Source organism: Folsomia candida, unplaced genomic scaffold (genome assembly GCF_002217175.1).
Source record: "Folsomia candida strain VU population unplaced genomic scaffold, ASM221717v1 Fcan01_Sc003, whole genome shotgun sequence".
In the NCBI taxonomy this organism is placed as follows: domain Eukaryota; kingdom Metazoa; phylum Arthropoda; class Collembola; order Entomobryomorpha; family Isotomidae; genus Folsomia; species Folsomia candida.
Window position 1 is genome coordinate 1,544,736 of NW_019091195.1, and position 26,239 is coordinate 1,570,974.

General features: G+C 37.7%; 8 protein-coding genes across 11 annotated transcripts; 5 read left to right on the forward strand and 3 right to left on the reverse strand.

Annotated features, from left to right (window-relative positions):
- Window positions 1–504: 504 nt before the first annotated feature.
- LOC118434979 (zinc finger protein 594-like) lies at window positions 505–5,458 on the forward strand. 2 transcript variants are annotated; one of them, XM_035849853.1, is made up of 9 exons: window positions 505–808; window positions 901–996; window positions 1,080–1,154; window positions 1,452–1,788; window positions 1,869–2,179; window positions 2,253–2,430; window positions 2,528–3,764; window positions 3,826–4,034; window positions 4,151–5,458. In XM_035849853.1, exons 1-7 carry the CDS (start codon window positions 640–642, stop codon window positions 2,865–2,867), a joined length of 1,506 nt encoding a protein of 501 aa, XP_035705746.1. In that variant the 5' UTR covers window positions 505–639; the 3' UTR covers window positions 2,868–3,764; window positions 3,826–4,034; window positions 4,151–5,458. The 2 variants fall into 2 exon arrangements, with proteins under 2 accessions (XP_035705746.1, XP_035705745.1); XM_035849852.1 differs by having other exon boundaries at window positions 624–808; window positions 4,102–5,458.
- Window positions 5,341–6,576, reverse strand: LOC118432930. Of its 2 annotated transcripts, XM_035849856.1 has the most exons (4): window positions 6,436–6,576; window positions 6,136–6,365; window positions 5,869–6,071; window positions 5,341–5,805 (listed from the first exon to the last, which is right to left on the reverse strand). In XM_035849856.1, exons 1-4 carry the CDS (start codon window positions 6,472–6,474, stop codon window positions 5,510–5,512), a joined length of 768 nt encoding a protein of 255 aa, XP_035705749.1. In that variant the 5' UTR covers window positions 6,475–6,576; the 3' UTR covers window positions 5,341–5,509. The 2 variants fall into 2 exon arrangements, with proteins under 2 accessions (XP_035705749.1, XP_035705748.1); XM_035849855.1 differs by having other exon boundaries at window positions 5,341–6,071.
- Window positions 6,577–6,779: 203 nt separating this feature from the next.
- LOC110847505 (ubiquitin-conjugating enzyme E2 6) lies at window positions 6,780–8,031 on the reverse strand. Its single transcript, XM_022094453.2, has 2 exons — window positions 7,525–8,031; window positions 6,780–7,442 (listed from the first exon to the last, which is right to left on the reverse strand). Exons 1-2 carry the CDS (start codon window positions 8,004–8,006, stop codon window positions 7,058–7,060), a joined length of 867 nt encoding a protein of 288 aa, XP_021950145.1. The 5' UTR covers window positions 8,007–8,031; the 3' UTR covers window positions 6,780–7,057.
- Window positions 8,032–8,071: 40 nt separating this feature from the next.
- On the forward strand, window positions 8,072–11,564 carry LOC110847749. The gene is made up of 4 exons (XM_022094744.2): window positions 8,072–9,300; window positions 9,384–9,476; window positions 9,595–9,740; window positions 9,817–11,564. Exons 1-4 carry the CDS (start codon window positions 9,084–9,086, stop codon window positions 10,816–10,818), a joined length of 1,458 nt encoding a protein of 485 aa, XP_021950436.1. The 5' UTR covers window positions 8,072–9,083; the 3' UTR covers window positions 10,819–11,564.
- A 280-nt stretch (window positions 11,565–11,844) lies between these two features.
- On the forward strand, window positions 11,845–15,693 carry LOC110845658. Of its 2 annotated transcripts, none has more exons than XM_022092115.2 (10): window positions 11,845–12,620; window positions 12,699–13,176; window positions 13,244–13,550; window positions 13,642–14,110; window positions 14,239–14,423; window positions 14,495–14,657; window positions 14,734–14,883; window positions 14,964–15,233; window positions 15,321–15,493; window positions 15,563–15,693. In XM_022092115.2, exons 1-10 carry the CDS (start codon window positions 12,507–12,509, stop codon window positions 15,633–15,635), a joined length of 2,382 nt encoding a protein of 793 aa, XP_021947807.1. In that variant the 5' UTR covers window positions 11,845–12,506; the 3' UTR covers window positions 15,636–15,693. The 2 variants fall into 2 exon arrangements, with proteins under 2 accessions (XP_021947807.1, XP_035705739.1); XM_035849846.1 differs by having other exon boundaries at window positions 12,488–12,620; window positions 12,679–13,176.
- Window positions 15,694–15,829: 136 nt separating this feature from the next.
- Window positions 15,830–19,955, forward strand: LOC110846383 (lethal(3)malignant brain tumor-like protein 3). Its single transcript, XM_022093111.2, has 13 exons — window positions 15,830–16,132; window positions 16,250–16,364; window positions 16,438–16,644; window positions 16,722–16,813; window positions 16,884–16,966; window positions 17,090–17,211; window positions 17,277–17,322; window positions 17,399–17,646; window positions 17,718–17,831; window positions 17,914–18,041; window positions 18,127–18,449; window positions 18,535–18,811; window positions 18,890–19,955. Exons 2-13 carry the CDS (start codon window positions 16,298–16,300, stop codon window positions 19,175–19,177), a joined length of 1,995 nt encoding a protein of 664 aa, XP_021948803.1. The 5' UTR covers window positions 15,830–16,132; window positions 16,250–16,297; the 3' UTR covers window positions 19,178–19,955.
- Window positions 19,956–20,335: 380 nt separating this feature from the next.
- LOC110846525 (peroxisomal primary amine oxidase) lies at window positions 20,336–23,721 on the forward strand. The gene is made up of 12 exons (XM_022093305.2): window positions 20,336–20,496; window positions 20,787–21,024; window positions 21,100–21,339; window positions 21,417–21,514; window positions 21,603–21,864; window positions 21,936–22,055; window positions 22,135–22,156; window positions 22,225–22,421; window positions 22,492–22,793; window positions 22,858–22,962; window positions 23,048–23,373; window positions 23,460–23,721. The coding sequence occupies exons 1-12, from the start codon at window positions 20,415–20,417 to the stop codon at window positions 23,583–23,585; spliced, it is 2,118 nt and encodes a 705-aa protein (XP_021948997.1). The 5' UTR covers window positions 20,336–20,414; the 3' UTR covers window positions 23,586–23,721.
- LOC110846526 lies at window positions 23,672–26,233 on the reverse strand. The gene is made up of 7 exons (XM_022093306.2): window positions 26,041–26,233; window positions 25,697–25,928; window positions 25,273–25,603; window positions 24,963–25,211; window positions 24,716–24,886; window positions 24,424–24,648; window positions 23,672–24,346 (listed from the first exon to the last, which is right to left on the reverse strand). Exons 2-7 carry the CDS (start codon window positions 25,892–25,894, stop codon window positions 23,865–23,867), a joined length of 1,656 nt encoding a protein of 551 aa, XP_021948998.1. The 5' UTR covers window positions 25,895–25,928; window positions 26,041–26,233; the 3' UTR covers window positions 23,672–23,864.
- Window positions 26,234–26,239: the final 6 nt, after the last annotated feature.

The following is a 26,239-nucleotide window of genomic DNA, read 5'->3' on the forward strand; positions in this document are numbered from 1 at the left end:
TAGCATTATAATTTATCAAGTTTACGAAGCAGTGGAACAGTAACTTGACGAGAAGTTGTTGTACTCCTCCTCCTCCTTCAAACCTTCGTAATCAAAACGTAAGGTTACTTGTCAAGAAATTACGTATTAATTAATGTAAATACAGACTTGACGTGTAGTAATGTTTTAATTTCACGTGTTATTTTGTTGTGTTTGTGTTAACTTGACGTGTAGTATTGTAAGTATTTTAAGAGTTTATCGTTGTTTTAACTAATTGCTAAAATTCTAATTTAACTAGAAAATGCCAAAGAGAAGAAGCAAGTTTTCGTACGACGAGTCGCAGTCCGATTCTGGTACTGACGCGTTGTCGTCAGCTTCTAGTGAGGAGACAGATGAGTGTAAGTTGTATATGAAAAGCTATAGATATAAGTAGGTAGTAACACTAAAAGCAAAAGTTAAATTCATGTACAACTTGTTTTGTATAGATTCGGCAAAAAACCCAGAGAAGAATTCTTGTCGGCCAAAAATGCACACTGCAGATAAAAACCGACGCCACGCTCTTATACCGACTCGGGTGGTGCATGCAAAAGCTGGAGGTAAGTTATCTACATATACAGTAATGTCCTACACGTCTAGTTCCCAATATATATAATTTAGCATATGTATTCATGTTTATTTTCATATGCACGTTACAGTAACGCCTCGAGCGGTCACTATTTTTCAAGTCTTCATCAAATGAAAAATAGTGCTCCCACTGTTGATATTATTTCGGACAACCGGGATGAGGAACCAGTGGCACCATCATCTGCCGTTGGAACCTTCGACTCAGGTCAGCAGATTTATATTTATAACCTTGACGTGCAGCATTTCCTAATTTCGAATAATAATCACATGTGCAAATAATTCGTATCCATATTTCAGATGCACAACAATTGTCCGATAAACAACAGAAGCCGATGATTACTGACCCTTCCGAGTCTCAGGAATGTTCAGACGAGCATAAGCCATCCTCATCACGTAATTAAATTTTACGTCATCTAACAATGCTCTTATATAAAAACATGAATATCGTAAGGCAGTAAGCATTTGTATATGAACAGGTTTAAGTCGACATCGTTCCCGCAATGTTCCTAAAAATGACAGATCACGTGACAGAGCACCATCCCGTACAATTGGTGAGTAATTAGTCACTTTCTGTGCTCAGTAAATATATTCAGAATGATATTTTCCGCACTATTACACAAGTCCTGGAATTCTGACTGGTTCCTCGTTTTTGACAGAACCATACTCACAATGAGATTACAGGCACGTAGGGATAATGGCAAACATTTGAGTGATGGAACGACCGACAAGTGACATCGGTCTTTCCATCACTCAAAATTAGATATCCGAAGTCATAAATTTGCATAGGAAGTTTTGCATGTAAAAAAATTCTTTGTATTTTTTACAACGGCATTTATTTTTCTATATAGAGGAAATCAAATCTACTGAAGATGGGGAGTCAATACTTGCGCACATAGAGGAACGAATACAACAAGCACATAGAGAATTTGTAGCTCGCAAAAACAGAAAACGAAAATTGAAATCCTCGTATGATCAATTGAAAACTAGCTACCTCAAGAACAAAGAAAACACATCAAATATCCAAACGGGCGTCCCACAAACCGGACCAACTCGTACCAGAAAGTATAGTGTTCCGATAGCCTCAGCTGAAGATATTTTAAAAGTGAAGAATGAACGACCAACTGAAAATAAGAAAGAACGGAAACCGTGCATTTGCAGAAATTGTAATGACCCAAACGACACAAGGTAAGTTTTTGTTAGTTTTAACATGATTAGATTGACGTGAAGTAAATTTAATTCTAAACGTGTTGAATTAAATCAAACAGGGGAAATAAGAAGAGGAAGATTGCAGAACACCCTTGCCCGGAATGTTCCAAATCATTCAAATGTCCCGCAGATCTTAGCAGGCATATGCTAGTACACTCGGGCCAGAGGCCATATACATGTGGTTACCCAGATTGTGGACGAAGTTTTAAAAGACGCAGCCATCTGAGCCATCACGAACGACGTCATGAGGGCATTGTTCCTCCCAGCCACGTATCCATAGGCAGTGTGACCCCCGTTGGGACCATGATATTGGCCCCTGATGCTAAAGGTCATGTGGTACGAAGACCACTGACGGAACAAGACAAAAAAGGTGAACTAGACGTGTAGTTGTGTTAAGACGGTGTTGGATAATATAGCGAGATTAACAATATGTTTAATTACAGATGACGATCTGTTCCGCGTGTTTTTTGTCCCAGCAAAATACGAAGGCGATTATGTTGCAAAAAGCATACACTTTACTAAATATGCACGACTCAACCGTGCAGCAAGTCAAGTCAAATCCAACACGACAAGAGACAAGTCTCTAGTAAATCTAAAGTCAAAAACGGCTTGCACACCAAGGTAGGTTTTCTGTATTTTGTATTGCATAATGAACTAGACGTGAAGTTGTTGCAAACATGGAACCTTGACGTGTAGTTGATAATAAATTTATTTGCAGACATGCAGTCGATAATGGAGTTGAGTTGGATACCGACAACGCGGTTGCCTTTTCTGTAATATTCAAAACGTTTAAACTGGTTGATTGGGCAAAAGCTTATCATCGCCTCCGTTTGGATTCTTTGGGTAATCGATCCAACCTCGACGCGATATCTTTATTCCGCCCTTGGATTGAATATTTGGAAGAAGCAATAAAACAGCAGGTGCATTTGCTCGACGTGACTGCAGCCGCCATGGTGAGAACCGGGATATTCCCAGACGCCTTTAAAGAAGAAGGTCAAGTGCAGGCCACCAGAACCACATCTCTTTATTCCATCGTTCATGGACCCGTGTATAATTAGCATAGATAGTAAATATATGAACTGATGTACCTACTATGTCTAACTCAATTTAATATTAAATAAATATTACTGTTCAACTCTGAAGTTTCTTAAAGATGGCTGACAAGTTTTCAGTGAAAACTGACTATTTTACCAATACATGCATGGATATCGACGAAAAGAAGGGCACTACCTGAATAAAACAAAATGGACTGTAATATAAGGTTTAATAATTGACAAGAAGGGGCGTCCAATCTTAATAATCGTCAACGCTCAAGACCTCACTCTCACTCTTCCTCGGAAATGTAATCCTGTGAAAAATAGTCAAAACAACTACCTACAACAATAATGCGATGATTCGTCAATTTCCACAAATGTTGTCACGTACACACATATTAGGCAGTTTGCATAATTGTTTCCGTGGACATTTTCCGTGGCGTAGAAACGTAGGTTTTGTTACGTTTTTACGTTACGTTGGATCAGTTTGCACTCCCGTACCTATAGCCGTAACGTGAAAATATTTTTTTTTCATACGTTGCACGGTTACGGAATTATAGTTTGCGATTTGATAAATAAATATCCGTAGTTATATTTTCGTCTAATTCTTGCTCTGCTTCATGAATATTTTTATGAGCGATACAAGTTCCGTATTGAATATGTATCACTTTACTTTAAAAGATTTGAAAAGTTTGTTTCTTCGAGGCGTTATTTCCTTCCCGGATTATGTTAAATTTAATAAATTAAGAGCCTATCATGTCAGAAGAAACTTCAGAATCCTGCCAACTATCAACTTGACGAGGATGAGCGATCTGGATTGTGAAATCAACTTCAGATTTACACAACACGAGATCCGACGACTTCTGGTCTCACTGCGCATACCAAGGAAATGCACTTTACCAAGTGGTCACAAATTCAGCGGTAATAATCACGAGTTCCTGGTTAAGTGTTTAGTTTACTAAAATAGGATGTAATTTTCCAGGACTTGAAGGCTTACTGATCTTGTTGAGACGCTTATGTTACCCCAACCGCTTGCATGATCTTGAGAAAAGTTTTAACAGAGATAAGACCCTTCTCTCGAGAATAGCAAACTGGATGACGGAATATATACATGGACAATTCTCTCACCTTCTGAGATCACTCGATAGTCATAATTGGCTAACTCCAATTAAACTACAAGAATTCGCTGATGTAATTACATACATTTCTTACCCCCTGCAACATTTTCATAGTTCAGTTCTCATTTATATATTTCCAGACGCTTGTACAATCTGGATGTGCGTATCAAAATGTTGTCGGTTTTATAGATGGCACCGCACGACCAATATGCCGACCCAGTGTCAACCAACGCCTTGTCTATAGTGGCTATTATAAGACACACACCTTAAAGTACCAATCCATAATGCTACCGAACGGAATAATTGGGAGGCTCGATGGACCATATAATGGAAGAAGACACGATTCAGCTGTCCTAGGTCTCAATGGTCTGGTACAAGAACTTGGACGAAAATTTGTTCAGATTGACGGCTCGTGGTACACCTTGTACGGAGACCCCGGCTATGCCAATCAAAAATTTATCAAAATTGGTTACAAAAATAATGCCCGGAATCCTCTTACACCACAACAGAAAAGTTTCAACAGAGACATGTCAGCATTGAGTGTCGTCGAGAAATGATATTTTATTTATGACCGCATTTGAATGATTTTAACATGATAATGGATTTTATGTAATGACTTGATAATTTTATGAATATGACTTTGCATGGAAAATGATGATGATTTGTACATGTATTTCTGTGTGAGGTATTGTGAAACCCCGGCAAGGATGCAAATTTTAGTTTTACTGTCGCCCTTCTGGCTGCCACTAATTGGATTTTCTGTCCAATTTTTATCTTTTAATTTGACTACTTGACCCTAGTAACCTCGTGTAACCTTTCTTTTAATTGGTCAAGTTATTTCTCTTTTGTACTCCCATTTTTGTGTGTTGTTCCATTGTGATTGGTGAAAGGGGAAAGTGGGGAGTTTTTTGTGTGATGGCCACTCGGCCGAATATATGTGAACTTGGTAAAATAATTGACAGTGACACGACGACGGAGGAAAGACAAGCACCTCAACAATATTGTCCTCTCGTCCCATGAATTGTAACTCTCTCTCTAATCCTCTAAATTTGTAAAAGTATAAGATTTGCTGACATTAAATAACATAAAACTACATCGTTTGTGACCACCGCCTGCCCCTTATTTTCACGGTCACAGTCACCATAAAACACGAGAAAAAGCAGTCAATCTTTTACATTGAGAGTTCATGTGGAATACGGATTCGGCAAAGTTATCCAATTATTCGCGTTCTTGGATTACAAGAAAAATCAGAAACTCTTACTTCAATGCGTCAGGAAACAATATGATGTTGCTGTGATTCTTTCGAATTGTCATACGTGTCTAAGAGGAAGTCAAGTAACAAAATACTTCGCGTGCCAACCACCAGAACTTGAAGAATATCTTCGCTGATAAAGTTTATTTGTTTATGAAACTTGAGTGTAAAAGACAGGTGGATATTTTTGAGAAATTGGTAGTACAATTGTTAGTTTGGTTCAGCAATTAAAACATAAATATTAACATTAATTTGTAGCAACACAATTTCTAACGAAAATTTAATTTTACGACAGGCTAGTTTTTATTGTTTTGCAGTCCATCCGTGAGCATCTTCAATGTTTGCTGAAAGGTTTCGAACATTAATTGGCGTTGCTCCGTTTCCTGTTGTAATCTTTTTTCTCGAACGAGTTCCAACTCCAATCGCTTTGCATCGTTGGCAATTTCCGCCCGCTTGGCCTCCTCCTCAAGTCGAAATCGCTTTTGCTCCATTTCCAAATCGTGGTTAACTTTCTTCGCCAACAAGTCCTCCTCATTGCTTAATTTTGATCTCTTCGTCCGGGTTTTATTAGGAGTTGGAGGAACGTCTTCATCTGGAATTATTAGGAAAGTATTAAAAATGGGAATGTATGCTTTATGGTACACAGTACACATACAATTCCGTTTCAACACTTCGTCTCGATCCACATCGGCTAATATCTTGTCCATCTTTTTATCTTTCTTGCTAAGAGCACATAAAGTTTGGTCATCGAAGTCAGCGTCCAGGAAAATATTAATTGAAGCAGCCTCCTCCTCCTCAAGCTTAATAATTTCCTCCACACATTTTCCAACTTCAGATTGTTCTTCTTCCGTTCCAGTCCTTATTTTAACGAATTATTGTACATATTACATACATATAGAAGGGTCAAAGGAAAAAGTCTTACTTGTAAATCAGTTGTTCCTTTTTGTATTTGTTTACGAGATTTTCGACTCGTTCTCGGGCAGTCCTAGCCGAAATTCGATACCCAAAAACTTGCAACAAGCTGGATGCAACATCATTCCACTTTATTTTTCCCAGTTGGAAGGGATTTACATTTATTGCGGTGGTGAGAAGGTTTTTATCGCTTTCCAAGTTGAATCTGAATTTGACAGGCACTTTCTTCGGGTCGGTGTCCTGCAAAAATGTTAAGTTTTAAGTAGAAATCGTGTGATTGAGGGAAAATGAAATAAGAGATAAAACTTACTTTTATTTCTTGTAATTTTAGTGCCTTTTTTACGACCATTCTGACTTATTTTGTAGTAAAGTTTGGAATCCGTAAAACGTCCGTGAAAAGTAAATTTTTACAGGAATTTTTAAGCGTAACGTGGGAAAAATGACGTGCAACCGTGAAAAATTACGGAGATATGATTACGGGTCACGGTGAATGTTTTTATGCAAACTGTCGCCCTCCGCAACGTGCGGACGCGAAAATTTTCCGTAAAAAGTTACGTCACCACGTTGCTACGTCACGGAAATAGTTTACGGGAGTAGTTATGCAAACTGCCTATTACATATGAGTATTCCGTAGGGAGTATTTTACAGATGGAGTGCAAATTTTTGTTTCTGTCTCGTTGTCATTCTTATTATTATCGTACCTCCTCAGTCTCATGTCACTATTTAATATAAAATATCTAGTTGCAGCCATCTTAGCAATTGAATTTCTCACTTTTAACAACTAAATATCCAGAAACCTTAACGTACACATATTATTCATGAAATGAAACAATATAGACATTAGTCTTTGTTATCTGGGACCTTGATATCTTATCGTACTTGTTGAATTTTAGTTCATTTTTTAATTGACTGCCGTTTTTAATTGGGGTGTCTTATTGTCTCCCATTTTTGTAGCCATTACGTTTAGATAGTGTAAAATACGGCATATTGACGAGGATGGGCAGCCAATGCTCGAAAGGGAGATTCGTAGAACTTCGTCGAATTCCTGAATTTTTGTAAGAATCCAGACTGAGGTACTCGCAGGGTGATGAGAGCGTCCCGAGGCGAGAATTTACGACATGAACGCCATAGCCGAGGACAGCGTTGCGTGCAGTCTTTTGCTGGTTGGCGTAGCAAATGTAGTGATTATCCAGAGGTGTGGATTGCACTTGGGAGGAAGCATGCAATGCTGCGATCTGGGCGGCTTCCTCCGGGGAAGTGATCACTCGAGGGAAATATTTTGCTGGATCACTCCCATCGTGGTGAGTTATGGGGCACCTGTTATGTATGTAACAAATTAAAACCCTTGTTAAATTATCATTTTGATTTAGTATAAAAAATTTCTCATTTGAATACTCACCGAAACTTTCGGGCCGATTCAGCCATTTCCATGACATAGTCCAACGAATCGGACAGCATCCCGTCCACCATCATTCCTTGCATCGAGACTAGAATCGTGGTCACTGTATAGCTAGGACTCCAGCCTTCACTGCTTGTCCCCCATTCGCTGTGGTAGCCTTTAAAGTTTCCGAAAATGTTGAGACATACTTCTGTCCGTCCTCGCGAATCTTTCAGCTGCACCCCATTCGTGTAGGCGACGTAAGTGTCAAAGTACGCTTTGGGTGGGAGGTTAGGATACTCGTTGGGAAACTCCAGCGTGAATCGGAGTGGGATTTCGGAAAGAGGGGATGATTCTGGGGGAATGATGAGTCCATACCATACGGTCAGATCGGCGTCATCGAAGGGCTCTGCATTGGCCCCCACGAGGGGGAACTCTTTTAGAGATTTGAGATCTTGCTGGAGGCGTTTGATCGCGGGGGGTGTGACTACACCACTGGCCATATTTGAATTGGAGATTTATGTAAAAATGGATAAATTCGAATAGACCGTTTCGGAGTGGTGAATGTGGTTTGCTACCTGACATGCTTTTGCTTTTATACAACAGCACGGAGGTTTGCGATAATTTGGCAAATCGTTTTGCATACTTAACGAAATATGAACGAATAACGCCAATATACGTTTCATTCAGTCATTTTTGCATGCAGTGGTGATGACTAAGGACTAAGGAGTAGCATTTTCATGCGATTACAGAGTATGCGATTACATATCAACAAACTTTGTACATAACGTATGTACAAAAGTATGCATATCCCACATAAAACTATATACCCTCATATGCATATACATATGTATGTGCATATCTATTTGGTATGAATCCTGCTAACAATGCGAAAACTAAACGTTCACTGCAAAATTAGATTATGCTGCATTTGAGTAATTTACGTTAGGATGTACACATATTTATATGTAAGCTGTCTATCCACAGTTTTAATTTCCTCGAAGAAACCACTCTTCTCGGAAATAAAATGTACAAAACTTTAAGCGATTTCTAAGTAACATTCTATATTCTTGTAATTTCTTTGATTAATGAATACATATTCTCCTAGTTGTGCATGATTGAGATATTTAGCGTATACCAATTCGTTCATATTTAGATATAATATTGGCAGTAAAACAATTGTTTATACGATTCGGGGTTATATCTTTATGCATATAAGTTACACAAAATTACAATTGCACGTAATACTCATCCAGATATGCGAAATGCGACATCTAACCCATGATAACCCAACCTAACTAAAGGATATACGAACACAATTATAGAATACAAGTAACGCAATTCCCTGCATAAGGAGATTAATGTTAAAAAACGCCAACTACATATACGTAACATGCAAGTGTAAACATATACAAAATGATGGGCTGCAAAGCAGTTTATGTTGTATGTAGTTGCGTGTGTGTATGGCCTTTGTCCTGGTCTGCTGTCAGACTGATCCTGATCCTAGTTTTTTGTAGTTTGATTTTTAAAAATTAAATTAACTTTTTAATTTCTAACCCTTTTTTTCAAAAATTCGCAAAATGAATCAGGCTTTCGGTATAGTACAGAAGCCAGTTGGCTTTTTTTGGGACATTGAAAATTGTCCTGTCCCAAAGGATAAATTGGCTTCGGGTGTGATACACCACTTGAGAAATTTCTTTGTCATCGGACGACTAAATTCCAGTGAGCGAGATTTCCTAATTGCTTGTGATGTGAGTAGAATGAAGAAAGGGTTGGACGAAGATATCAACCGGAGTGGTGGGTGACAAAGACATTACTAATATTTAGCAATTTTATTTATTGCAAATTAGTACATATTTTAATTTTATCGGATTGATTAGGCAATGTGACACTCGCTCATGTCAGTGGAACTAGCAAGAACGCTGCTGATGAGAAATTACGGGAATCAATGAAACGATTTGTCGATACGCATGGTACGTACATCGATATGTACATATAAATGTACATATTTTGGGATGTTTCAACTTATACAATTATGAACATGTTTGAAGATTCATAATGTATACATTTCCAATAATTTTATGATTTTAGGAACTTTTTCCCCAATGATTGTTCTTATTTCTGGGGATATTGATTTTGTGAATGACTTAAGAGCTTATCAAACTCGTATGGGATGTCATATCGTTTTGATTCATGGGAACATGTGCTCTCCTCAGTTTAAGCAAGGCTGGAATGAGGTTACAAGTGCATATTATAAGTACACTTGTGCACATAATGTTTGTACATGTATTATATCATCATTTTACTTTACAGATGTATGCTTTCAAAGATTTTTGCAATGCCGTTCCAACCGTAACTGCACCATCTGCAAGTGGTGGACCAGCCATGGGTGGTAAAGGTCCCGCAAAAGCACCGTACAATGGACCGCCTGCGAAGCCCCAAGAGAGAAATGAAAGAGATCCACAACAGCCTGGCAAGAAATTTGAAAATGGTCCAGCTAGAGGACAACAGAATCCACAGAAAAATATGAAAAGCGGTAATAGCGGCCCTGGACCTTCTCAACCTGCACAAAAACCATCATTTCCACAAAACAAACCTCCAGGAAATGAAGCTTCTAGGAACAGGAATCAATCAGGTCAATTCGCCGGTCAGTCGCAAGGTCAGAGGAAACCGGAGGACAGATCACAGCAGCAGTATCAGCAGCAGCAAAAACCCCAGAAGCCAGACGACAAACCTCAGGAGAAACCTCAGAAGAAGAGCAGTATCATCCTAATGGTGTGTGGACTGCCTGGAAAAGTGGATTATAAAATCCTAAAGGAAAATTTACAAAAGGAAGCAACGACAGTGGGGGGCAAAGTATGCTACGTCAACAATGGACAGGGTTTCATCGCTTTCAGGACCGAGGAACAGGCCGGTCGAGCAATTAGTCTTTTTCATGGAAAAGAAGTTTACGGAAAGACATTGAGCGTGACATTTGCTCCCGGCTGGGTCAGTCCCGTCGAAAAGAAACAGAAAGACCAATCACAGCAGCAGCAACAACAGAATCCGAATAAACAATCGGTCAGAGAAACTCCTTTCGTGATGGTACCGCACCAACAGCAAAATGGAGGAAATCCTCAAAATTTTCCTGGTTCTCGTTCTCCAGGCTTCGGTCCGTCCTCTTCAAACAGTAATATTTCAGCAGTTGATATGGCTGCCGCAATTGTTGAACTTGCTCGAGCTAATATTTCCGGGGGAAATCAGCAGCAAAATCAACCCTCGGGCAAGGGAAAGGCTAAAAGTTCCAGCAAAGAGTCGGAATGCTGTGTGCAATAAAATAAAACAAATAGGCAGATTTGGTGTCAAATTGACACTGTCAATTAAACTAAGCACGTACACACAGATATTTCTGAGCCCCGATAAACTTTGTATTACGCAGTGAGGTTATCGAAATGCAAATTTTATTGAGGGTTCGCCTTATGCAATGTGATACAAATGTATGTACACATTGCATCTGCATTTATTTATTTAAGGTTTCTACAAAATGTGTCAATTATATAATGCACACTGTATGAAGTACAATAATTAATGTATTTGTTAATTTTGCCGACTTATGAAAATTTCCCCTTAATAGATCTTTATGATAAGCTAAAAGTTTATCATAATGTTTCATACCATGAAATGAGTTTATTAAGGTAATATAATGTCAAAAGCTAAAATATTTACTTTTGACTTATGAGGAAGAGTTTTCGTTGTCACTGCAAATATTTTGAATTCCTGCAGTATTTTTGTTTAATTAAAATGCCTAGTTGACATTATTTATCCGAATGGTTTTTAATATTAAATTTCTAATACTATTACTAAAGTATCTTGATTACTATTATTCTCAATCTGCCAACTGTGTAGTAACTTTTGGATAAATATGTACTTTTTACTCACTAATCCTTGATGTTAAATATTCATAAATCTAAACATACTTGCAATTCTTTTGTAGGTTACATTATTCCCTTTATCACCACTGTTATAGCACAAAACCTTTTGTGGCGTTCTTTTATTCTGAAATAAAAAAGTTATAAAGTTTATCTTTTCTATTTATACAACATATCTACCATAATAATACGTATCTATGTATGTTAGATGCATCTATTTATCTATTGTATTGGTATGTTGCAAAAATTTCAATCGCACAAAGTCTGATTTGGCTAATAAATTGGGAGATTTTTAATACTAACTTCTGTCTACACTCTTTCATATCAAAGCTTATTACGCATTCCGTGCTTTATCGATGAGCATGACAAGAATAATTTAAATAATTGACGAATAAAGTAATGCAATATATAAGCAATTGCAATTAAATGTTTCTTATGCTAACATTATTGTCAGTTTGATGTCATACAGAAAGATTCTGGAATTCTGCAATGTTTTTTTTGGAAATCCAAATTAAACATACAGAGATCCAGCGTGTCTGGGGATGTGGTACCATTGCTACCAGCGCTGCGTGACTAAAGTACAATTGAATTAATACTTTTGTTATACCCAGGTCTAGGTACATATATGTATGGGCTATAGCTGACTATGGATAGTTATCCATAATTACGTACGACTTGCCTAACCTTTAAATTGAGAGATGTAAATATTATAACTTTAGAAGCTCACAGATTTGTCAAATGTATGACTTATGCATACGTGATAGCAGTTTAAAATTCATTTATTGTAATTTTACAACTTTAAAAATAAATATACGACATCGTCATGCTTTGATGATTCATTCCCCTAATTTTACTGTGGTTTGTGGTCTGGTTCATTTCACACTGTCCGAAAAGTAAACACATCTCTTTTATCATTAAATATTGACTTACATTTTTGACTGGGTCTTTAGCACATAAAGTAAGCTTGACTATATGCCATTTACTCCGTATTCCATCACTACGAGGATTCTCCAACTTTCACAAATGTGTGCTACATTAGTGACGTATTTAGGGACTGTCGAATTTATTTGAGGTAGTAAAATTAAAAATATAATCATGCATCAGTTTTCCGACAAGGACACTGCCATTCTTCACATCGTCCAACGCACCCCGTGTGTGGAACCCCTCATCAAAATCTTGAGACGGAAAGGATTTCCTACCGTAAATGAGGTAACAAGTTGACTTCTTAATCCGTGTAATTATCAAGTATTTATATTTTATCTAACAGGCACTTTATTCCACTTAAAGAAAGTTCAGAGTACGCGTTACATGACATGTCGTCGCATGTATGACAAATTGCTGCAAGAATGTCATTCTTACTCGGAGGAAAAATCGGACCAACTAAAAAAATATTTTCAAGACACTGGAAATGGAGAAGTTGGTGAAATGCTCTACACCTTAACCAAGGCTCCAGGTCAACCCCTTTTCCTGGGAGGTGAAAGCGATCACTACAGACTCACAAAGACTGACGTGAGTACCTCCTCGCGTGCCATGTATCGCATATTCCGTGTCGCCAAGAGTGGAAATGCTTCAAAGTTGGAAGCTTTATTGAGAGGAGTTGCTCTAAAATGTGCCGGTTTTGATTGTCCCCTCACGTCAAGTGTGAAACCGCATGCCATCGCAGCAGTGAACTTGTTTAAATATAGGGAAGCTCTAGGCACGGTTCTCCTTTCGAAGAAAGACTGGCTGGACACGACGATTCTGCATGTGCCTGTCCACGGAAGATGTAAACTGTTTGGCAATACATAAATTAAATAAATGCTTAAAATCTCATTTGAGGGGAAAATTTTCAGCCATTCCATGCATTGACGTGGTGCTGCAATACGCTCAGGAGGCCCATAGGAAGGGGGATGTTCTGGATGCTCGGGATGCTCTTGGCCAAACAGCGTTGCATCACGCAATCCGAAGAAAGTATGTGCAAGTCACAAAAAAATTAATATTGGAAGGTGCAGACCTATTTCTGAAGAACAAAGTCGGAGAATCTCCGCTGGAACTTATTTTACAAAAGCTACCAGGAATTATGACGTTTATTTTGGACAGGGCAGTCACTGTTAGTGGTGAAATTGCAAGTGAAAGTATATTTCTCAATATTGATTTTGGGTGAGTTGTGCACTTATGTATATCAATATCTGTAAGTTTTTCATATGACTGATTTAATTTGGTTAATAATTCACAAATCATTTTGATGCAGAATCCTGACTGCTCTAATCGATGTCAAGAGTAACAAGGTCGAAAGTCGCATCAAGCTTTCTAGAGGCACCACAATCATAACCGGGTTCAATTCGAATGACTACAGTAAAAACGTTGTGCTCGAATTTGAAAATGAGAATGGAGAAGACTCGCCAATGTTGTCATTGTCAAACAGTCCTACGTTACAGCCAGAACAAAAAGAAAAGAACGACGCAAAGGATGGTACAAATAAAACCAAAAAAATCGACTTTGAAGTTAAGAATGATTTGAGATCAAACCGAAGAGATGAAATGGCTGTGTTGGGACATTTAATTAGATTAGGTCACAAAAGCTGTTTCGATATTTTGGAAAATCCAGTTACACAAGCGTTTCTTGATCTTAAATGGAATCGAATGCGATATCTTCTCTGGGTAACGTACACCGGGTTAAGAATAGGAATTTATGGACTCTACATTTTTCTAATGTATCAAGTTAGTTGAATTATGATGTACTTCATAGCTATTTAAGTATAAGTATAAGATAAGTATAAGAAGTATTTAAGTATAAGAAGTATTTAAGTATAAGATTGCATTAAATACACTTATCATTTTACCTTCAGGTATATTTCCACCATTGTCCTCTTCATGGAAATAAAGACACGAGTACCGAAGAAGTATCGGTAAAATGTGGCTGGTCACAGTGGACGCAAGCGCTTCTTCCTATCGTCCTCGTTTTTAATTCAGTCTTTCTACTCCACGAACTTGTCAAAGCGTCGGATTTAAATAAAATGACAGATTTTAAAAGGTACTCAAAATTACTGACCAAAATCAGCATAAGCTTAAACCATAACTAACATTTTACCCTTCCTCCTCAAGATATTTGTTAAGCGACCCTGGTCCTCAAGTGTTTATACGACTACTTTTTCAGTCCATAGTCGTTGGAACCTGCCTCCCACCTTTTCTGGATGGAACTCTGGATGGCTATCAATACATACTGGCCACAGTCGGGATTTTGATATGTGCCGGTCTTATTTTGCAAGTGAGGAATTCAACTTTCATTTATAAATTTTGCTATGCTAATTAATTCTAATTAATTTGTAATTATATATGTGCAGGTCGTGGGTAACTCGAACTGCAATTTTGGCATTCACTCCATTTATATTCATGTTTATGGAAAAGTAATGCTGCGATTCATGTCAGTCATCGCCACTTTCTCGCCACTAATCATCTCATTCAGTCTGGCCTTCAATATTATGTATCCTCATGTGGGTGTGCCATTAAAAATTTATTACTGCACTGCACTACCCCAAACTTGTCTAATTTCAATCCATTTAATTATCCATAGATGCAGCAATTTTCGTCCTTTTTCCGATCCCTGCTTCGCCTAGTGATCATGCTCCAAGGAGAATTTGACTTTGAAGACAAATTGTACAATCAGCTACAAACAGGAGATGCATCGGGAACTATTAATGCGACATTATCATCTTCACATCTGTCGGCGAATGACGAAGTTCTAATATTTTGGTCAGGACAGATTCTCTTCTCGATACTCGGGTGTGTTCTGAGCCTTGTTCTCATCGACGTTTTTCTCGGCTACACCGTCAGCGATATTACAGTAGAAGAAATATATTTTGATTGTCACATTAAGAATTATGCAAATCCTTCAATTCCATAAACAAATAATTTTGTCACCTCTTTTTAGCAACTCAACAAACAAGCCGAATTTGTCAGAAGATGTAATCAAATCGAACAAATGCATGAGGCAGAACGCTTCATAGGTTTGGCAGTTCGATTTATCGACCTCCTCGGGATAAGCAGTGACTCCTTTGTGAATCATTTTAACGTCATTTCTACTCAGAGGAGGTTGAATTACAGGTAGATCAGACAAACATGTAGTTATTTACATGGCCAACAGAATGCATACATATCAATTTTCATCTACAGAACCGACATGGTGGTGGCATTTGAAGAATTGAATGAATCAAGACAAGCTCAATTTAGACAAATACTCATATAATTATAATACCCGTGTAAAATAAATTGAATGCTTATGAAAATATATATTTCACTCAACACACACAACAGTCTCATAAATGTCCTCATGAAACGCACATTGTAGGCGTTTTCCAAAAGCAAGACATTTTTACCCAGCTAAATCCTGCCGCATCACGACGATGAGAAATTTGAGACGAGTAGTGGATGAGACAAGTCACGAATCAACAGCACTCGGTGAGACGACTGGACGAGTGCGAGTGTGAGATTTGGATTTGTGTTTATAAAAGCTCCTCATCCGATCAGGCTCATCGGCAATTCAATAAAATTATAATTTCTTTACGCACAAAAATATCTGTGCTTTGTGTCCACTGTTTTTGTGATACAAGTTATGAAACTTGCAAGTTAAGAAACTCAAATTATGCAAATTTTCTCGCATATTTTATATCAGTGTTGTTGAATAAGTTGAGACAAAAGTTTGTTTCGTCGTATTAATTAAACCAAATTATAAACCTCAATTCTGTAAGTACACTTATTAATAAGAAATTGAAAATTTATGTTATGTATAAGGTTAATTTAAAACTAGTGACAAATGTTTAACTTATATACTCTACTCAACTACTCTTATTGCCTGAATAGGACATTCTTCTTCCCCACCTGTGACACCTTAATCGTGCTGGAGAAAGAATGCAGCTGAAAGAATCCGATCCTTTAGATGGCATGGAATCAAATGACGATAACAATATTTGCGGAGGTTAATGAAAGTTGGATTGATAAGTAATAAGAATGGTGGAATAAATTGTATGGCTTATTATTTTCGTGTTTAGAGAGTTCTCACAGTGACGACACGACTGGTGGAGGGAGGATGTATGACGACTTGGACGATGTTGAAATGCTATCCGTCTCTCGACCAGATAAATTTGAATTGGGTGGGGGTGCAAAGAATGGGAAAACAGGTTTGCGATTTCAAACAATCGAAGTAAACGGTAACCCCGTCTGGGTCCTGGATGACCGTTCCCTTCGTAAAGATATAGGTAACTGATCTGCATTACATAAGTATATGCATGCATATATCGATATAGAGTGATTTATCTGTATTAATTTAATTCAGACCACTGTCTCACCTGCGGAAGCTATGCGCTTCGACAAGAATTCTTCAAGCCGCATTATTGTGTTGAGGCATGCTATCTTTCGTCCCCACAAGTATGTTCCAGTTTTGATAGATTCATGTTGCATAGTATGCTTAATATTATTTATGTTTAATAAATTACAGTGGATGGAGGAGCAGCAACAGCTTAATGCTCCAATTAAACTTTTTAAATGCCCAGCCCTTCCAAGTGAGCCGAATCCGTTCAGGTACATTGAGTTTTCTTTAATTTTTTCGCTTTAACAAATTACTACAAAGCATTACCTTAATTCATATACTTTTATATCTATATATATATACATATGGTAAAACATGTTTATTCTGTAATTAAGGATTGGGCAAATGATGGAAGCAATAGACCCTGAAAATCAAAGTTTGTTCTGTGTCGTGTCCATCGCCGAGATTCAAGGATGGAGACTAAAATTACATTTCGAAGGATTCTGCGACCAATTTGGTAAGATGTGATAAGTTTACAACCTGGTTTGATTGAGTGTAAACACCTAGGCACTTTTTTTATAGACTTTTGGGTGGATTGTGATTCCCTGAATATTTTCCCTCCTGGATGGTGAGTTGATTGGGCTAGCCAATTAATTAAGCTAATATTGATTCATTCCAAGAGTTAATCAATTTTTATATCTTAGGTGTGCCGAAATTGGTTTTTTCCTCCAACCACCTGGAGACTTTATTGGAAAAACATTCAACTGGCACTCTTACCTTGTTCGGAAGTGCAGAGATCCTGCACCAAGAAACTTTTTTCAAATCACAAAAGAAAATGATACTGTAGAGCCAGATATTCTTGGCACAAAGTTGGAAGCTGTAGATATTCGAGCTAATAATCTCATCATTTGTGTTGCAACTGTGACTAAGGTCATGGGACATAGATTTCTAGGTAAGGGAAATTTTAATACTGGCACGGACCGATTGGCTTAAGTAATGATGATATTTTTCTATTTTGTTTAGTCCATTTTGACTCGTGGGATAATATTTATGACTATTGGGCGGACTTATCATCGCCATTTGTTTTTCCGATTGGTTATTGTGAACGAAATCGTATATTCTTGACACCTCCAAATGGTACAGTCCAGTTAATATTACTATAATGTTAATATGCCCATGTAGGAATAAAGTGATTGCTAATATTTTGGCTATTTCGTAGGTTATGAAAACTTTAATTGGGAAAGATACCTGTCCGAGACAAATGCGGCATTTATGCCTTCTCATTTGTTTCAACCATTGCCTCCTGTTGGTTTTAAAAGGGGAATGAGAATCGAAAGTGTCGATCTTGTAAGAGAAGAGTAGACTATCTGTCTTTTAAGAAATTAGGATATTCGATGTTGTCAATTATATATGTCATTTCATTCAATTTCAGAAAAATCCCAGACTAATCCGACCCGCAGTCATCCATTCTACAGAAGGGCACTTGATCACCATTCGTTATGAAGGATGGCCCGATTTGTTTGATTGTAAAATGAACGAATTAAGTAGTGACTTACATCCCGTTGGTTACTGTGAAACTACCGGCCATGTCCTTGAACATGTTCCTAAAACAAGCAAAGTGATTTGTCCGAACTTATGCGGATGGAAAGGAAACGTGTTGGACCCTACACAATTAACGCATTGTTCCAAAGCTGAATGTCCTTACCTCATGGAGAAAGAGAGGGTTGAACGTGTAGTCATCTTAATTCCTCCAGGGTGAGTATTGACTCAGGAATGTTAGTATTAACTCAATGTTGGATTGTATAAAAACATTAAACAACTTTATTACTGATTGTTATAGAAGTAGCGGTGCCTCTCCCATTATGCATCCACCCCATGTTCTTCCTGGTCTAGCTCTTACAGGGTCTGCATGTCCCAGCCCTACTTCGATTCTACCTACAGCATTCTTAAAACAAACTATGACCGTGGGTAGCTCAAGTTCATCGTCTTCCGCTGCCAAGAAAGTCAAACGTGAAGATATTCTTGCCAAGATGATGATCTTAGCCCAAACTGTACTGAAGGAGGAACGACCACCCCCTTATTTGTTCGACGAGGAGTTGGACGATCTCACCCCAATTGTATGTTCCCTCCGTAATTAATAATAGTATTCTCGTGCAATAGAGTATGCAATATAGTGTCATTTTCTAATCTGCCAGATTGTCCGTGATTGGGACGTCGATCAAACGCATGACTTTGTGTCTTCCCTTCCAAATTGTGGCGAGCTGGCAAAAAGTCTCCGGGAACAATTAGTTGATGGAGATGCATTGCTTCTTCTCAGCAAAAAGGACTTTATCGGCATGAGTCATACCATTCACTGGATGAAATTATACTATGCCCTTACTGTGATCAGGTCAAGGACAATTGAACCATCACCAGATATTTCACTCCAAACGACAGACGAACTGACGCCAGAATCAGAAACTGATTTTCCACTTCACGCATGATTATTATTATTTCTCGCATATTGTTAATTTCATATACTCGAATATTGTACCTACTATATTTTTTTGGGACGTTTGAAAGCAATTAATGACTAAATTAACATTTATTTTGGTGCATTCATATGCATATTACGACTTTCTAATTGACAGTTTCAATAATAATTGACAATTTGTTGAAAAATAAAATATAATAGGATATATTCTTAAACGAAATTAATTATATATACTCTAAATTATGCATAGGAATATAACTATGTATGAATTGTACTGACCAAATGAACATTCTTATTTTCCTAGGAATAAATTAAATAAATGCTTTCATTCACTCCTACTTTAATTTAAATCCAATCAATTACATCAAAATACACGACAAGAATACTCAAATAGAGGGATTATATTTATACGCATATATACAAATATGCAAATTGCACATTTTGAACTCGAAGGATTTCCAGAATATCTACGCCGATAAGTACAGGTCGAATTTTATGCAATACTTACTTATCCTTAGAATAAAAACAGTGCTGGCGTTGAATAATTCTATGTAATTGTTTTTCTGGCATATACAAGACAAACAAAAAAACATAATATTATGTAAACTCCAGCATTGGAAGTTTTTCTGTGGAATTGTTCGATTTCATCTTTGTTTGTTAAGATTGATGAATTTTTGTCTTCAAGTTGAATTTTGTTTAATATTATGTATGCAACATTAAACATGCAATTTTAGATAATTGAATTGACGAAACGTTTTGGAAATGTAAGAAATAAAATTAATTGAACGGAACCTAATTTGTTATCGATCAATTATCTACAAATTATTTTCCATGAATTGGACAATAAGTATTTAAACTGACACCATTTGCTTCATCCAATCATTACCTTATCTTAATTTGAGTTGTCCTCTTTCACATTTCACAGTGCCACCGCGACAGCGTCACAGATGACAGACGCATGCTTAACTATTTTATTAATAACTACTTATAAAAGAGTTCAGTGAATTTCACCACGTTCGTCGTTGGCAGAATTCAAGATAAGTGCACATTTCAAGTGCAGGTGACACGGTATCATTTATTGATGCAGTCATTTTTCATGTATGTCAAGTTTACCTGTTATCGTGACTGTTATGTCAGACAAATTTCTTATCTACACACAATTTGTTATTTAATCGAAGGATAGTTGACCATTAAAAAGTTCAGTCAATTGGGACAGATCGGGGTGTGGACTGAAGAAAGAAAGTACAATGAGGACAAAGGCCATTTTTCTGTCTGCCTTGCTTGGGGTGATATTTCTCTCACAAAATCTTGTCGTTGAGGCAAATAAAGGTAAAGAATCAAATATTTAGTATTTATGTACATATGCATTAGATTGATTAATTCAATATTACTACATATATGTAAAAGTAATGACTTTAGTTATAAGCAGATACTATCGACATTTTATTTACGATGCTCGGCGATATCTATTACTAGTGAATAAATAACATTTTTTAATAGTAAAACTGGCTCGTCAAAGATTAGATTGTAGTGACCAAGTATACGCACACGCTTTTATCGGCTGAAGGTGTAAATAACTGAGTCAGCAAGATGACACAAGTCTTATTATTGAATTATAGATTCTTCGAAAAGCAATAATGGGAGAACCAGTGGTGGGCAAAGACGCCGTCAAGAAGTGGCGCACCCCTTGGATCCTTTAACACTGTTAGAAATTATCCAAACTTCCGCTCTCATTAAGGATTACAGACCAGGCGTCCAATGGGTCTTTGTCGACATTACGTTGAAAGAACCGGAAAAATCTTTGCTGCTTCCGTACTTTCTGAGTGATACTGAACCTCCTCCATTTCTAATTCCGAGGTATAGCGTATTCACTTCAGTACTCCATTAATGATGTTAAGTATATGTAATATTTACGTAATTGCCGATTAACAGAAAGTCTTTGGTGGTGGCTGTCGATCCAACAACCGGGTTAAGTTATGAAGCTGTCGTAAATCTTGGGCTAAATATGTTGGAGTTGTGGGAACAACTCCCATCAGGAATTGACACCAGTTTTGCATCAGATGAATTGAACGCTATTCATGATATGGTTTTGGACGATCCAATTATCTTGGAAAGACTCAGCATTTATGGCGAGTTTTATGGGAATAAAAGCAACGTGGTTACAGACGTGTGGTAAAAGAGACTTTGATAATAGCAATTATTTTAAGTACTAATTTTTGGACTTATTTACTTATAATTTTTGTGACTAGGAAATATGGCTACTCAAAGGATAAGCCTGAGTACGCTGGGAAGAGGATTGCACAAGTATTCTTTTATGGAAGAAACTTCGAAAATGACAATTTTTATGGTGATCCCTTCATCACTTAAAAATATTATTATTTATATATGGTTGAGACTGACATTGTGACAGAGTTTTGCATGTTTCTTGTCATTAGCTCATCCCATGGGGTTCGTCGCTGTGGTGGACACGCTTCGCCAAGAAGTGCTGGACATTGAAGAGATACCCATTCAGAGTGATTTTGACACAACCAACAGGGAAGGGGACGAGGTTTCTGAAGCAACTGGCAACTATGACCCTGACGTATTCGAAGGCACATATCGCGACGATGTCAAGCCAATTACAATTAATCAAGATGGGCCTAGCTTCACCATGGATGGGAATGTTCTCAGATGGCAAAAGTTCAAGATGCGCGTTGGGTACAACTCTTGTGACTATTGCGAAAAAGTGATTGTATTTTCAAGGAATAATTGCAAAAAATTCAATTTAGACGGAACGGACGCGAAGGGTTGCTCCTCCATCACGTAAACTATAACGATAGTGGCGTAGTTAGACCATTATTGTACCGCGCATCTCTGTCTGAGCTCTTCGTGCCTTATGGTGACCCCAGGTGACCCCAGGTTTCATACACAGACTACATTATTTTATCAGTTTTAATGTTGCTAACATTATTGTTTCTAATTCATTAGGCCGCCATACCACAGAAAAATGGTTAGATTTGTAGCAATCATATTCTATTTATATTTATGTATGTATTTATGTAACCTAAAATAATTAAGGCGTTGGACGTGGGGGAATATGGTCTTGGCTTCTCGGCGTCAGAAATGCGCTCGCCAGACGGGTGTCGAGGCACTGTTCACTTCTTGGACATAATCAACAGCGACATGTCAGGTCAGCCTTGGACCGTAACAAATGCTATCTGCATATATGAAGAAGATGCAGGAATTTTGTGGAGAAAGATGGATCCCTTAACTCGGTAATACCAAAAAAATTGTGAGCAGTCTATTTAAATTCTTCATTTGTCTTATAAAATGATGATGTCACAGACGAATTGTTACTGCACGATCACAACGTCTCGTTCTCACGTTCATTGCAACTGTATCAAATTACGACTACCAACTAAAATGGATATTCTGTCAAGATGCGTCCATCAGGGTTGAGATGATTTTAACCGGAATTGTGAGTCAAAATATGCTCGGGTTAAACGCAACGCCAGGCGGTCATGGGACCATTGTCATGCCGAACATCAATGCCCAGTTCCACCAGCACTTTTTCGCTGTGAGATTGGACACCGAGATTGATGGGAACAGGAACACCGTTTCAGTCGTGGACATTTTACCTGATGACAGTACGAACTTTACGATAAATCAGCTAATTTTCACATGTCTATAGCTTTAACTGATTTTCTCTAGTCCCCGCTGGTGATCCTACCCATCCTTATGGAAATGGGTTCAGCGTCTCAGAAACCGTTCTAAGAAATGCAAGTCAAGCGAGGACAAAAACTCAGCCAGACACAGGTTTGTTTCTTATGTATTTCGCATAACAAATCAATATTATTCTACAATTTCGATTACTACTGTTCTATTCTATTTACAATTACAGCAAGAACATGGAGAGTCATTGGTGAACCGACCAACGTCAACCCTATTTCGGGGGGATCTAAAGGATGGAAATTAATTCCAGATCACGTCGCTCGACTCATGATGTCGAAAGATTCAGTTCTCCATGCGAAGAGTGCCTTTGTAGATTTTGACGTATGGGTGACGCCATACAAGGAAAATCAATTGTACGCTGCCGGCTTCTACTTGAATGAAAGTGGTCTTCCAACATGGGTGGAGGAAGATCCGGGGGCATTAATTGAGAATACCGACATTGTGTTATGGCACGTCTTCGGTGTGACGCATGTCGTGAGGGTGGAAGATTTGCCGGTAACTGTCACAACTGATATAAGATGTTAGACAATTAGAACAATTGCAACTTTTTAATATTTTGAATCGAATTCAATATACGTTAGGTCATGCCCGTCGAAAGTATTGGGTTTTGGTTCAAGCCAACGAATTTCTTTACCGAAAACCCTGGCGTTGATGTCTTACCTATCGTAATTCAAGCCCAGTCCACCAAAAGAAGCAAAGGAGAATAGTTTTGCCAAGTAATAACTTACAATTTATGCGCTTGATTAAAATGTGTAATAATTGTGTTAAGTATTTTGTGGAAAGTTTTAACGGATAATTAGAATAAAAATACTTATTATTCTTGTCATAGTGGTTCAACATAAACAATTGACTATGTACTACAATTTCTAAAATATTTCTAAAGGTTGGCTGAATAGATTTAGTTTTCGGGTATAAAAAAATATTAACTCATTGGTGGTAACAGATTATTATTTAGATAACTTCTTAAATACAATTATTTACCAATATTACTTTAATCCTTTCGCCTGACTGGCAGGGACTCCCATTATTTTGCCGGCTCTGTTCTGGTAAACGCCATACATTACGTCTCCACGTTTTTGTTCCATGACAAATTTCCATTCACCATTGGCAAATTCTAATGGGAAGGGTGGCTCTTGATTACGGGTAGGTTCGAGAACTTCTGAAAGTGGATTGGCTGGCTGAATTACTTCACGTGGATTTGGTGGCTGAATTACTTCACGTGGATTTGGTGGCTGAATTACTTCACGTGGATTTGGTGGCTGAATTACTTCACGTGGATTTGGTGGCTGAATTACTTCACGTGGATTTGGTGGCTGAATTACTTCAGGTGAATTGGGCTGACCTACTGGAGGAGCATTGGACGGTGTAGTTACAGATGGTGAATTTATGGTTTCGTCGGTTTCGACCTTGTGATGACGTCGTGGTCGTGAGTTTGTAGATGGTCGAGACTGCATCCACTTTTTTATTCCTTGTAGCAGGTCATTAAAATTGTTTTACATTGGACGGGAAAACTATATGCATGGCTTTAATTTATGAAACACTCACCTTTTCTTAAAGTATTTTTGCCGTTAGGAATATCAGCAGATGAGTCCTCGCATTGATTACTACTACCACCATGAACTTCAGGTTCTTTGGGTTTGATAACATTTTCCTTTTGTATAACTTTTCGTCGTTTGTTAACCACCGATTTCACTGGTCTACCTCGACGTTTCTTTGACTGGCTCCGGAGTGTAGGTTTTGTCAGTTCGACCTCATTTTCGCTATTCATACCTGTGGAAATCACACAGAACAGACTCCCCATAAAGTTTACCAAGGTACATTTTTAGTGTTTTTTTACTTGAACCAGCAGAGCACGATTTCAAGATGAGCCCACAGGCTTGAGCATGGGTTATCAGTTCCCAAATATTTGAAAAATTAATCTCCCCACAAACCATGCAACATTTTTTGTCGTAATTAAAGAAGTCTTTGAGTGTTGGTGCACATTCGAGGATAAGGTGGTCAACAAGATCTGAAATAAAGACAAAAATAATACCATTAAAATAATAGATCTGGCTACACTGTACGTCAAATACTACTTATTTCACCTTTTTCAGTTTTGCATTTCAATAAGCAAGATGTACATGCTGTTGATTTTGTCCAACTATTCACCAATTTCTGCGCAACCACTCTTGGGGCAATGACAGCTTTTGAAATATGTTCCATCGACGTAGCTGATGATGTTGATGCTTCCGTACTTTCAACACTGGAAAGTCTTGTTTGTCTACGACCAGGTGCTGGACGAGGCAGAGGGCGAACTCCATGTTTTGCGGGAGCTGAGCGCATGTTTCGACCGACTGGAATGATTAACTCAGATAGATCAACATTATTTGATTGTTATTGCTGTTAAATTTTTACCTTTTCTGCCATTATCCTTGTTTTCTTTATTCTCTTCCATTCTCCCCTCATTAACATTAAGTTGTTCGTCGTTTTCTTCATCAATTTGTTGCATCTCGTTATTTCTGGTGTATCTCAAATTAACTTGGCTTTCAGGAGGGTTGATTCTCGGTTCCTTCATCTCCACATTATTCTTTGGAAATTCCAGTATTTCCATAAGATTATGTAACGCTATGAGATGTTCTTTGTCCTTGGGAATGACTGTATTTCCAGTGTAGATGAGTTCTACGAAGTGAAAAATTGTACTAAGGCAATATCCATCAAAATGGATAAAGGAGGGTTCTGATAGATCCTGTAAATGATAATCAATAGCCCTTTTAATAAATAATTCGATCTCCATCAATAATGTTTGTTTATTGTGTATTTTAACTATTACGAATCATACCTGCTCTTTAAGCAAGTCAAAAAGTCCAGGAACTGCATTTGTGAAAATGCATCGATGCACGGGAACACTGCCGTCATCACAGGACAATGTCAAATTCGCCAAAGAGAACGATCCACACATACGCTGGTCTTCGAGCAAGGCGTCTGTCAGCCAAGAGGCCGCAACCAGTTGTAAATTTGCTATTACTGGACTCTTCATTTTGAATTTGTGATATTTTATAACTTAGTTGTATCTAAGAATCAGAGCAAAGGATAAGGACTGATTAAATACACATGATTATTGCTTCTGCTCTAAACATATGACAATTTATTATATCAAAGCAGTATGTGTAAAGTATGCATTACCTTTCAATAAAATTGCTCAATCTCTCTACCTGGATGGAAGGAAAACCTGATTAAATAAAATCCACCTGATACGACTAATAATTTGACAAACGTGTGTAATCTGTAATCTCAATCAATTTTACAATCTTCACGCACGAGTACAATTTTGGTTTGCATTCAAAGTGCAGAGAGTAGAAGGAACAGACTGAACTTGATCAAG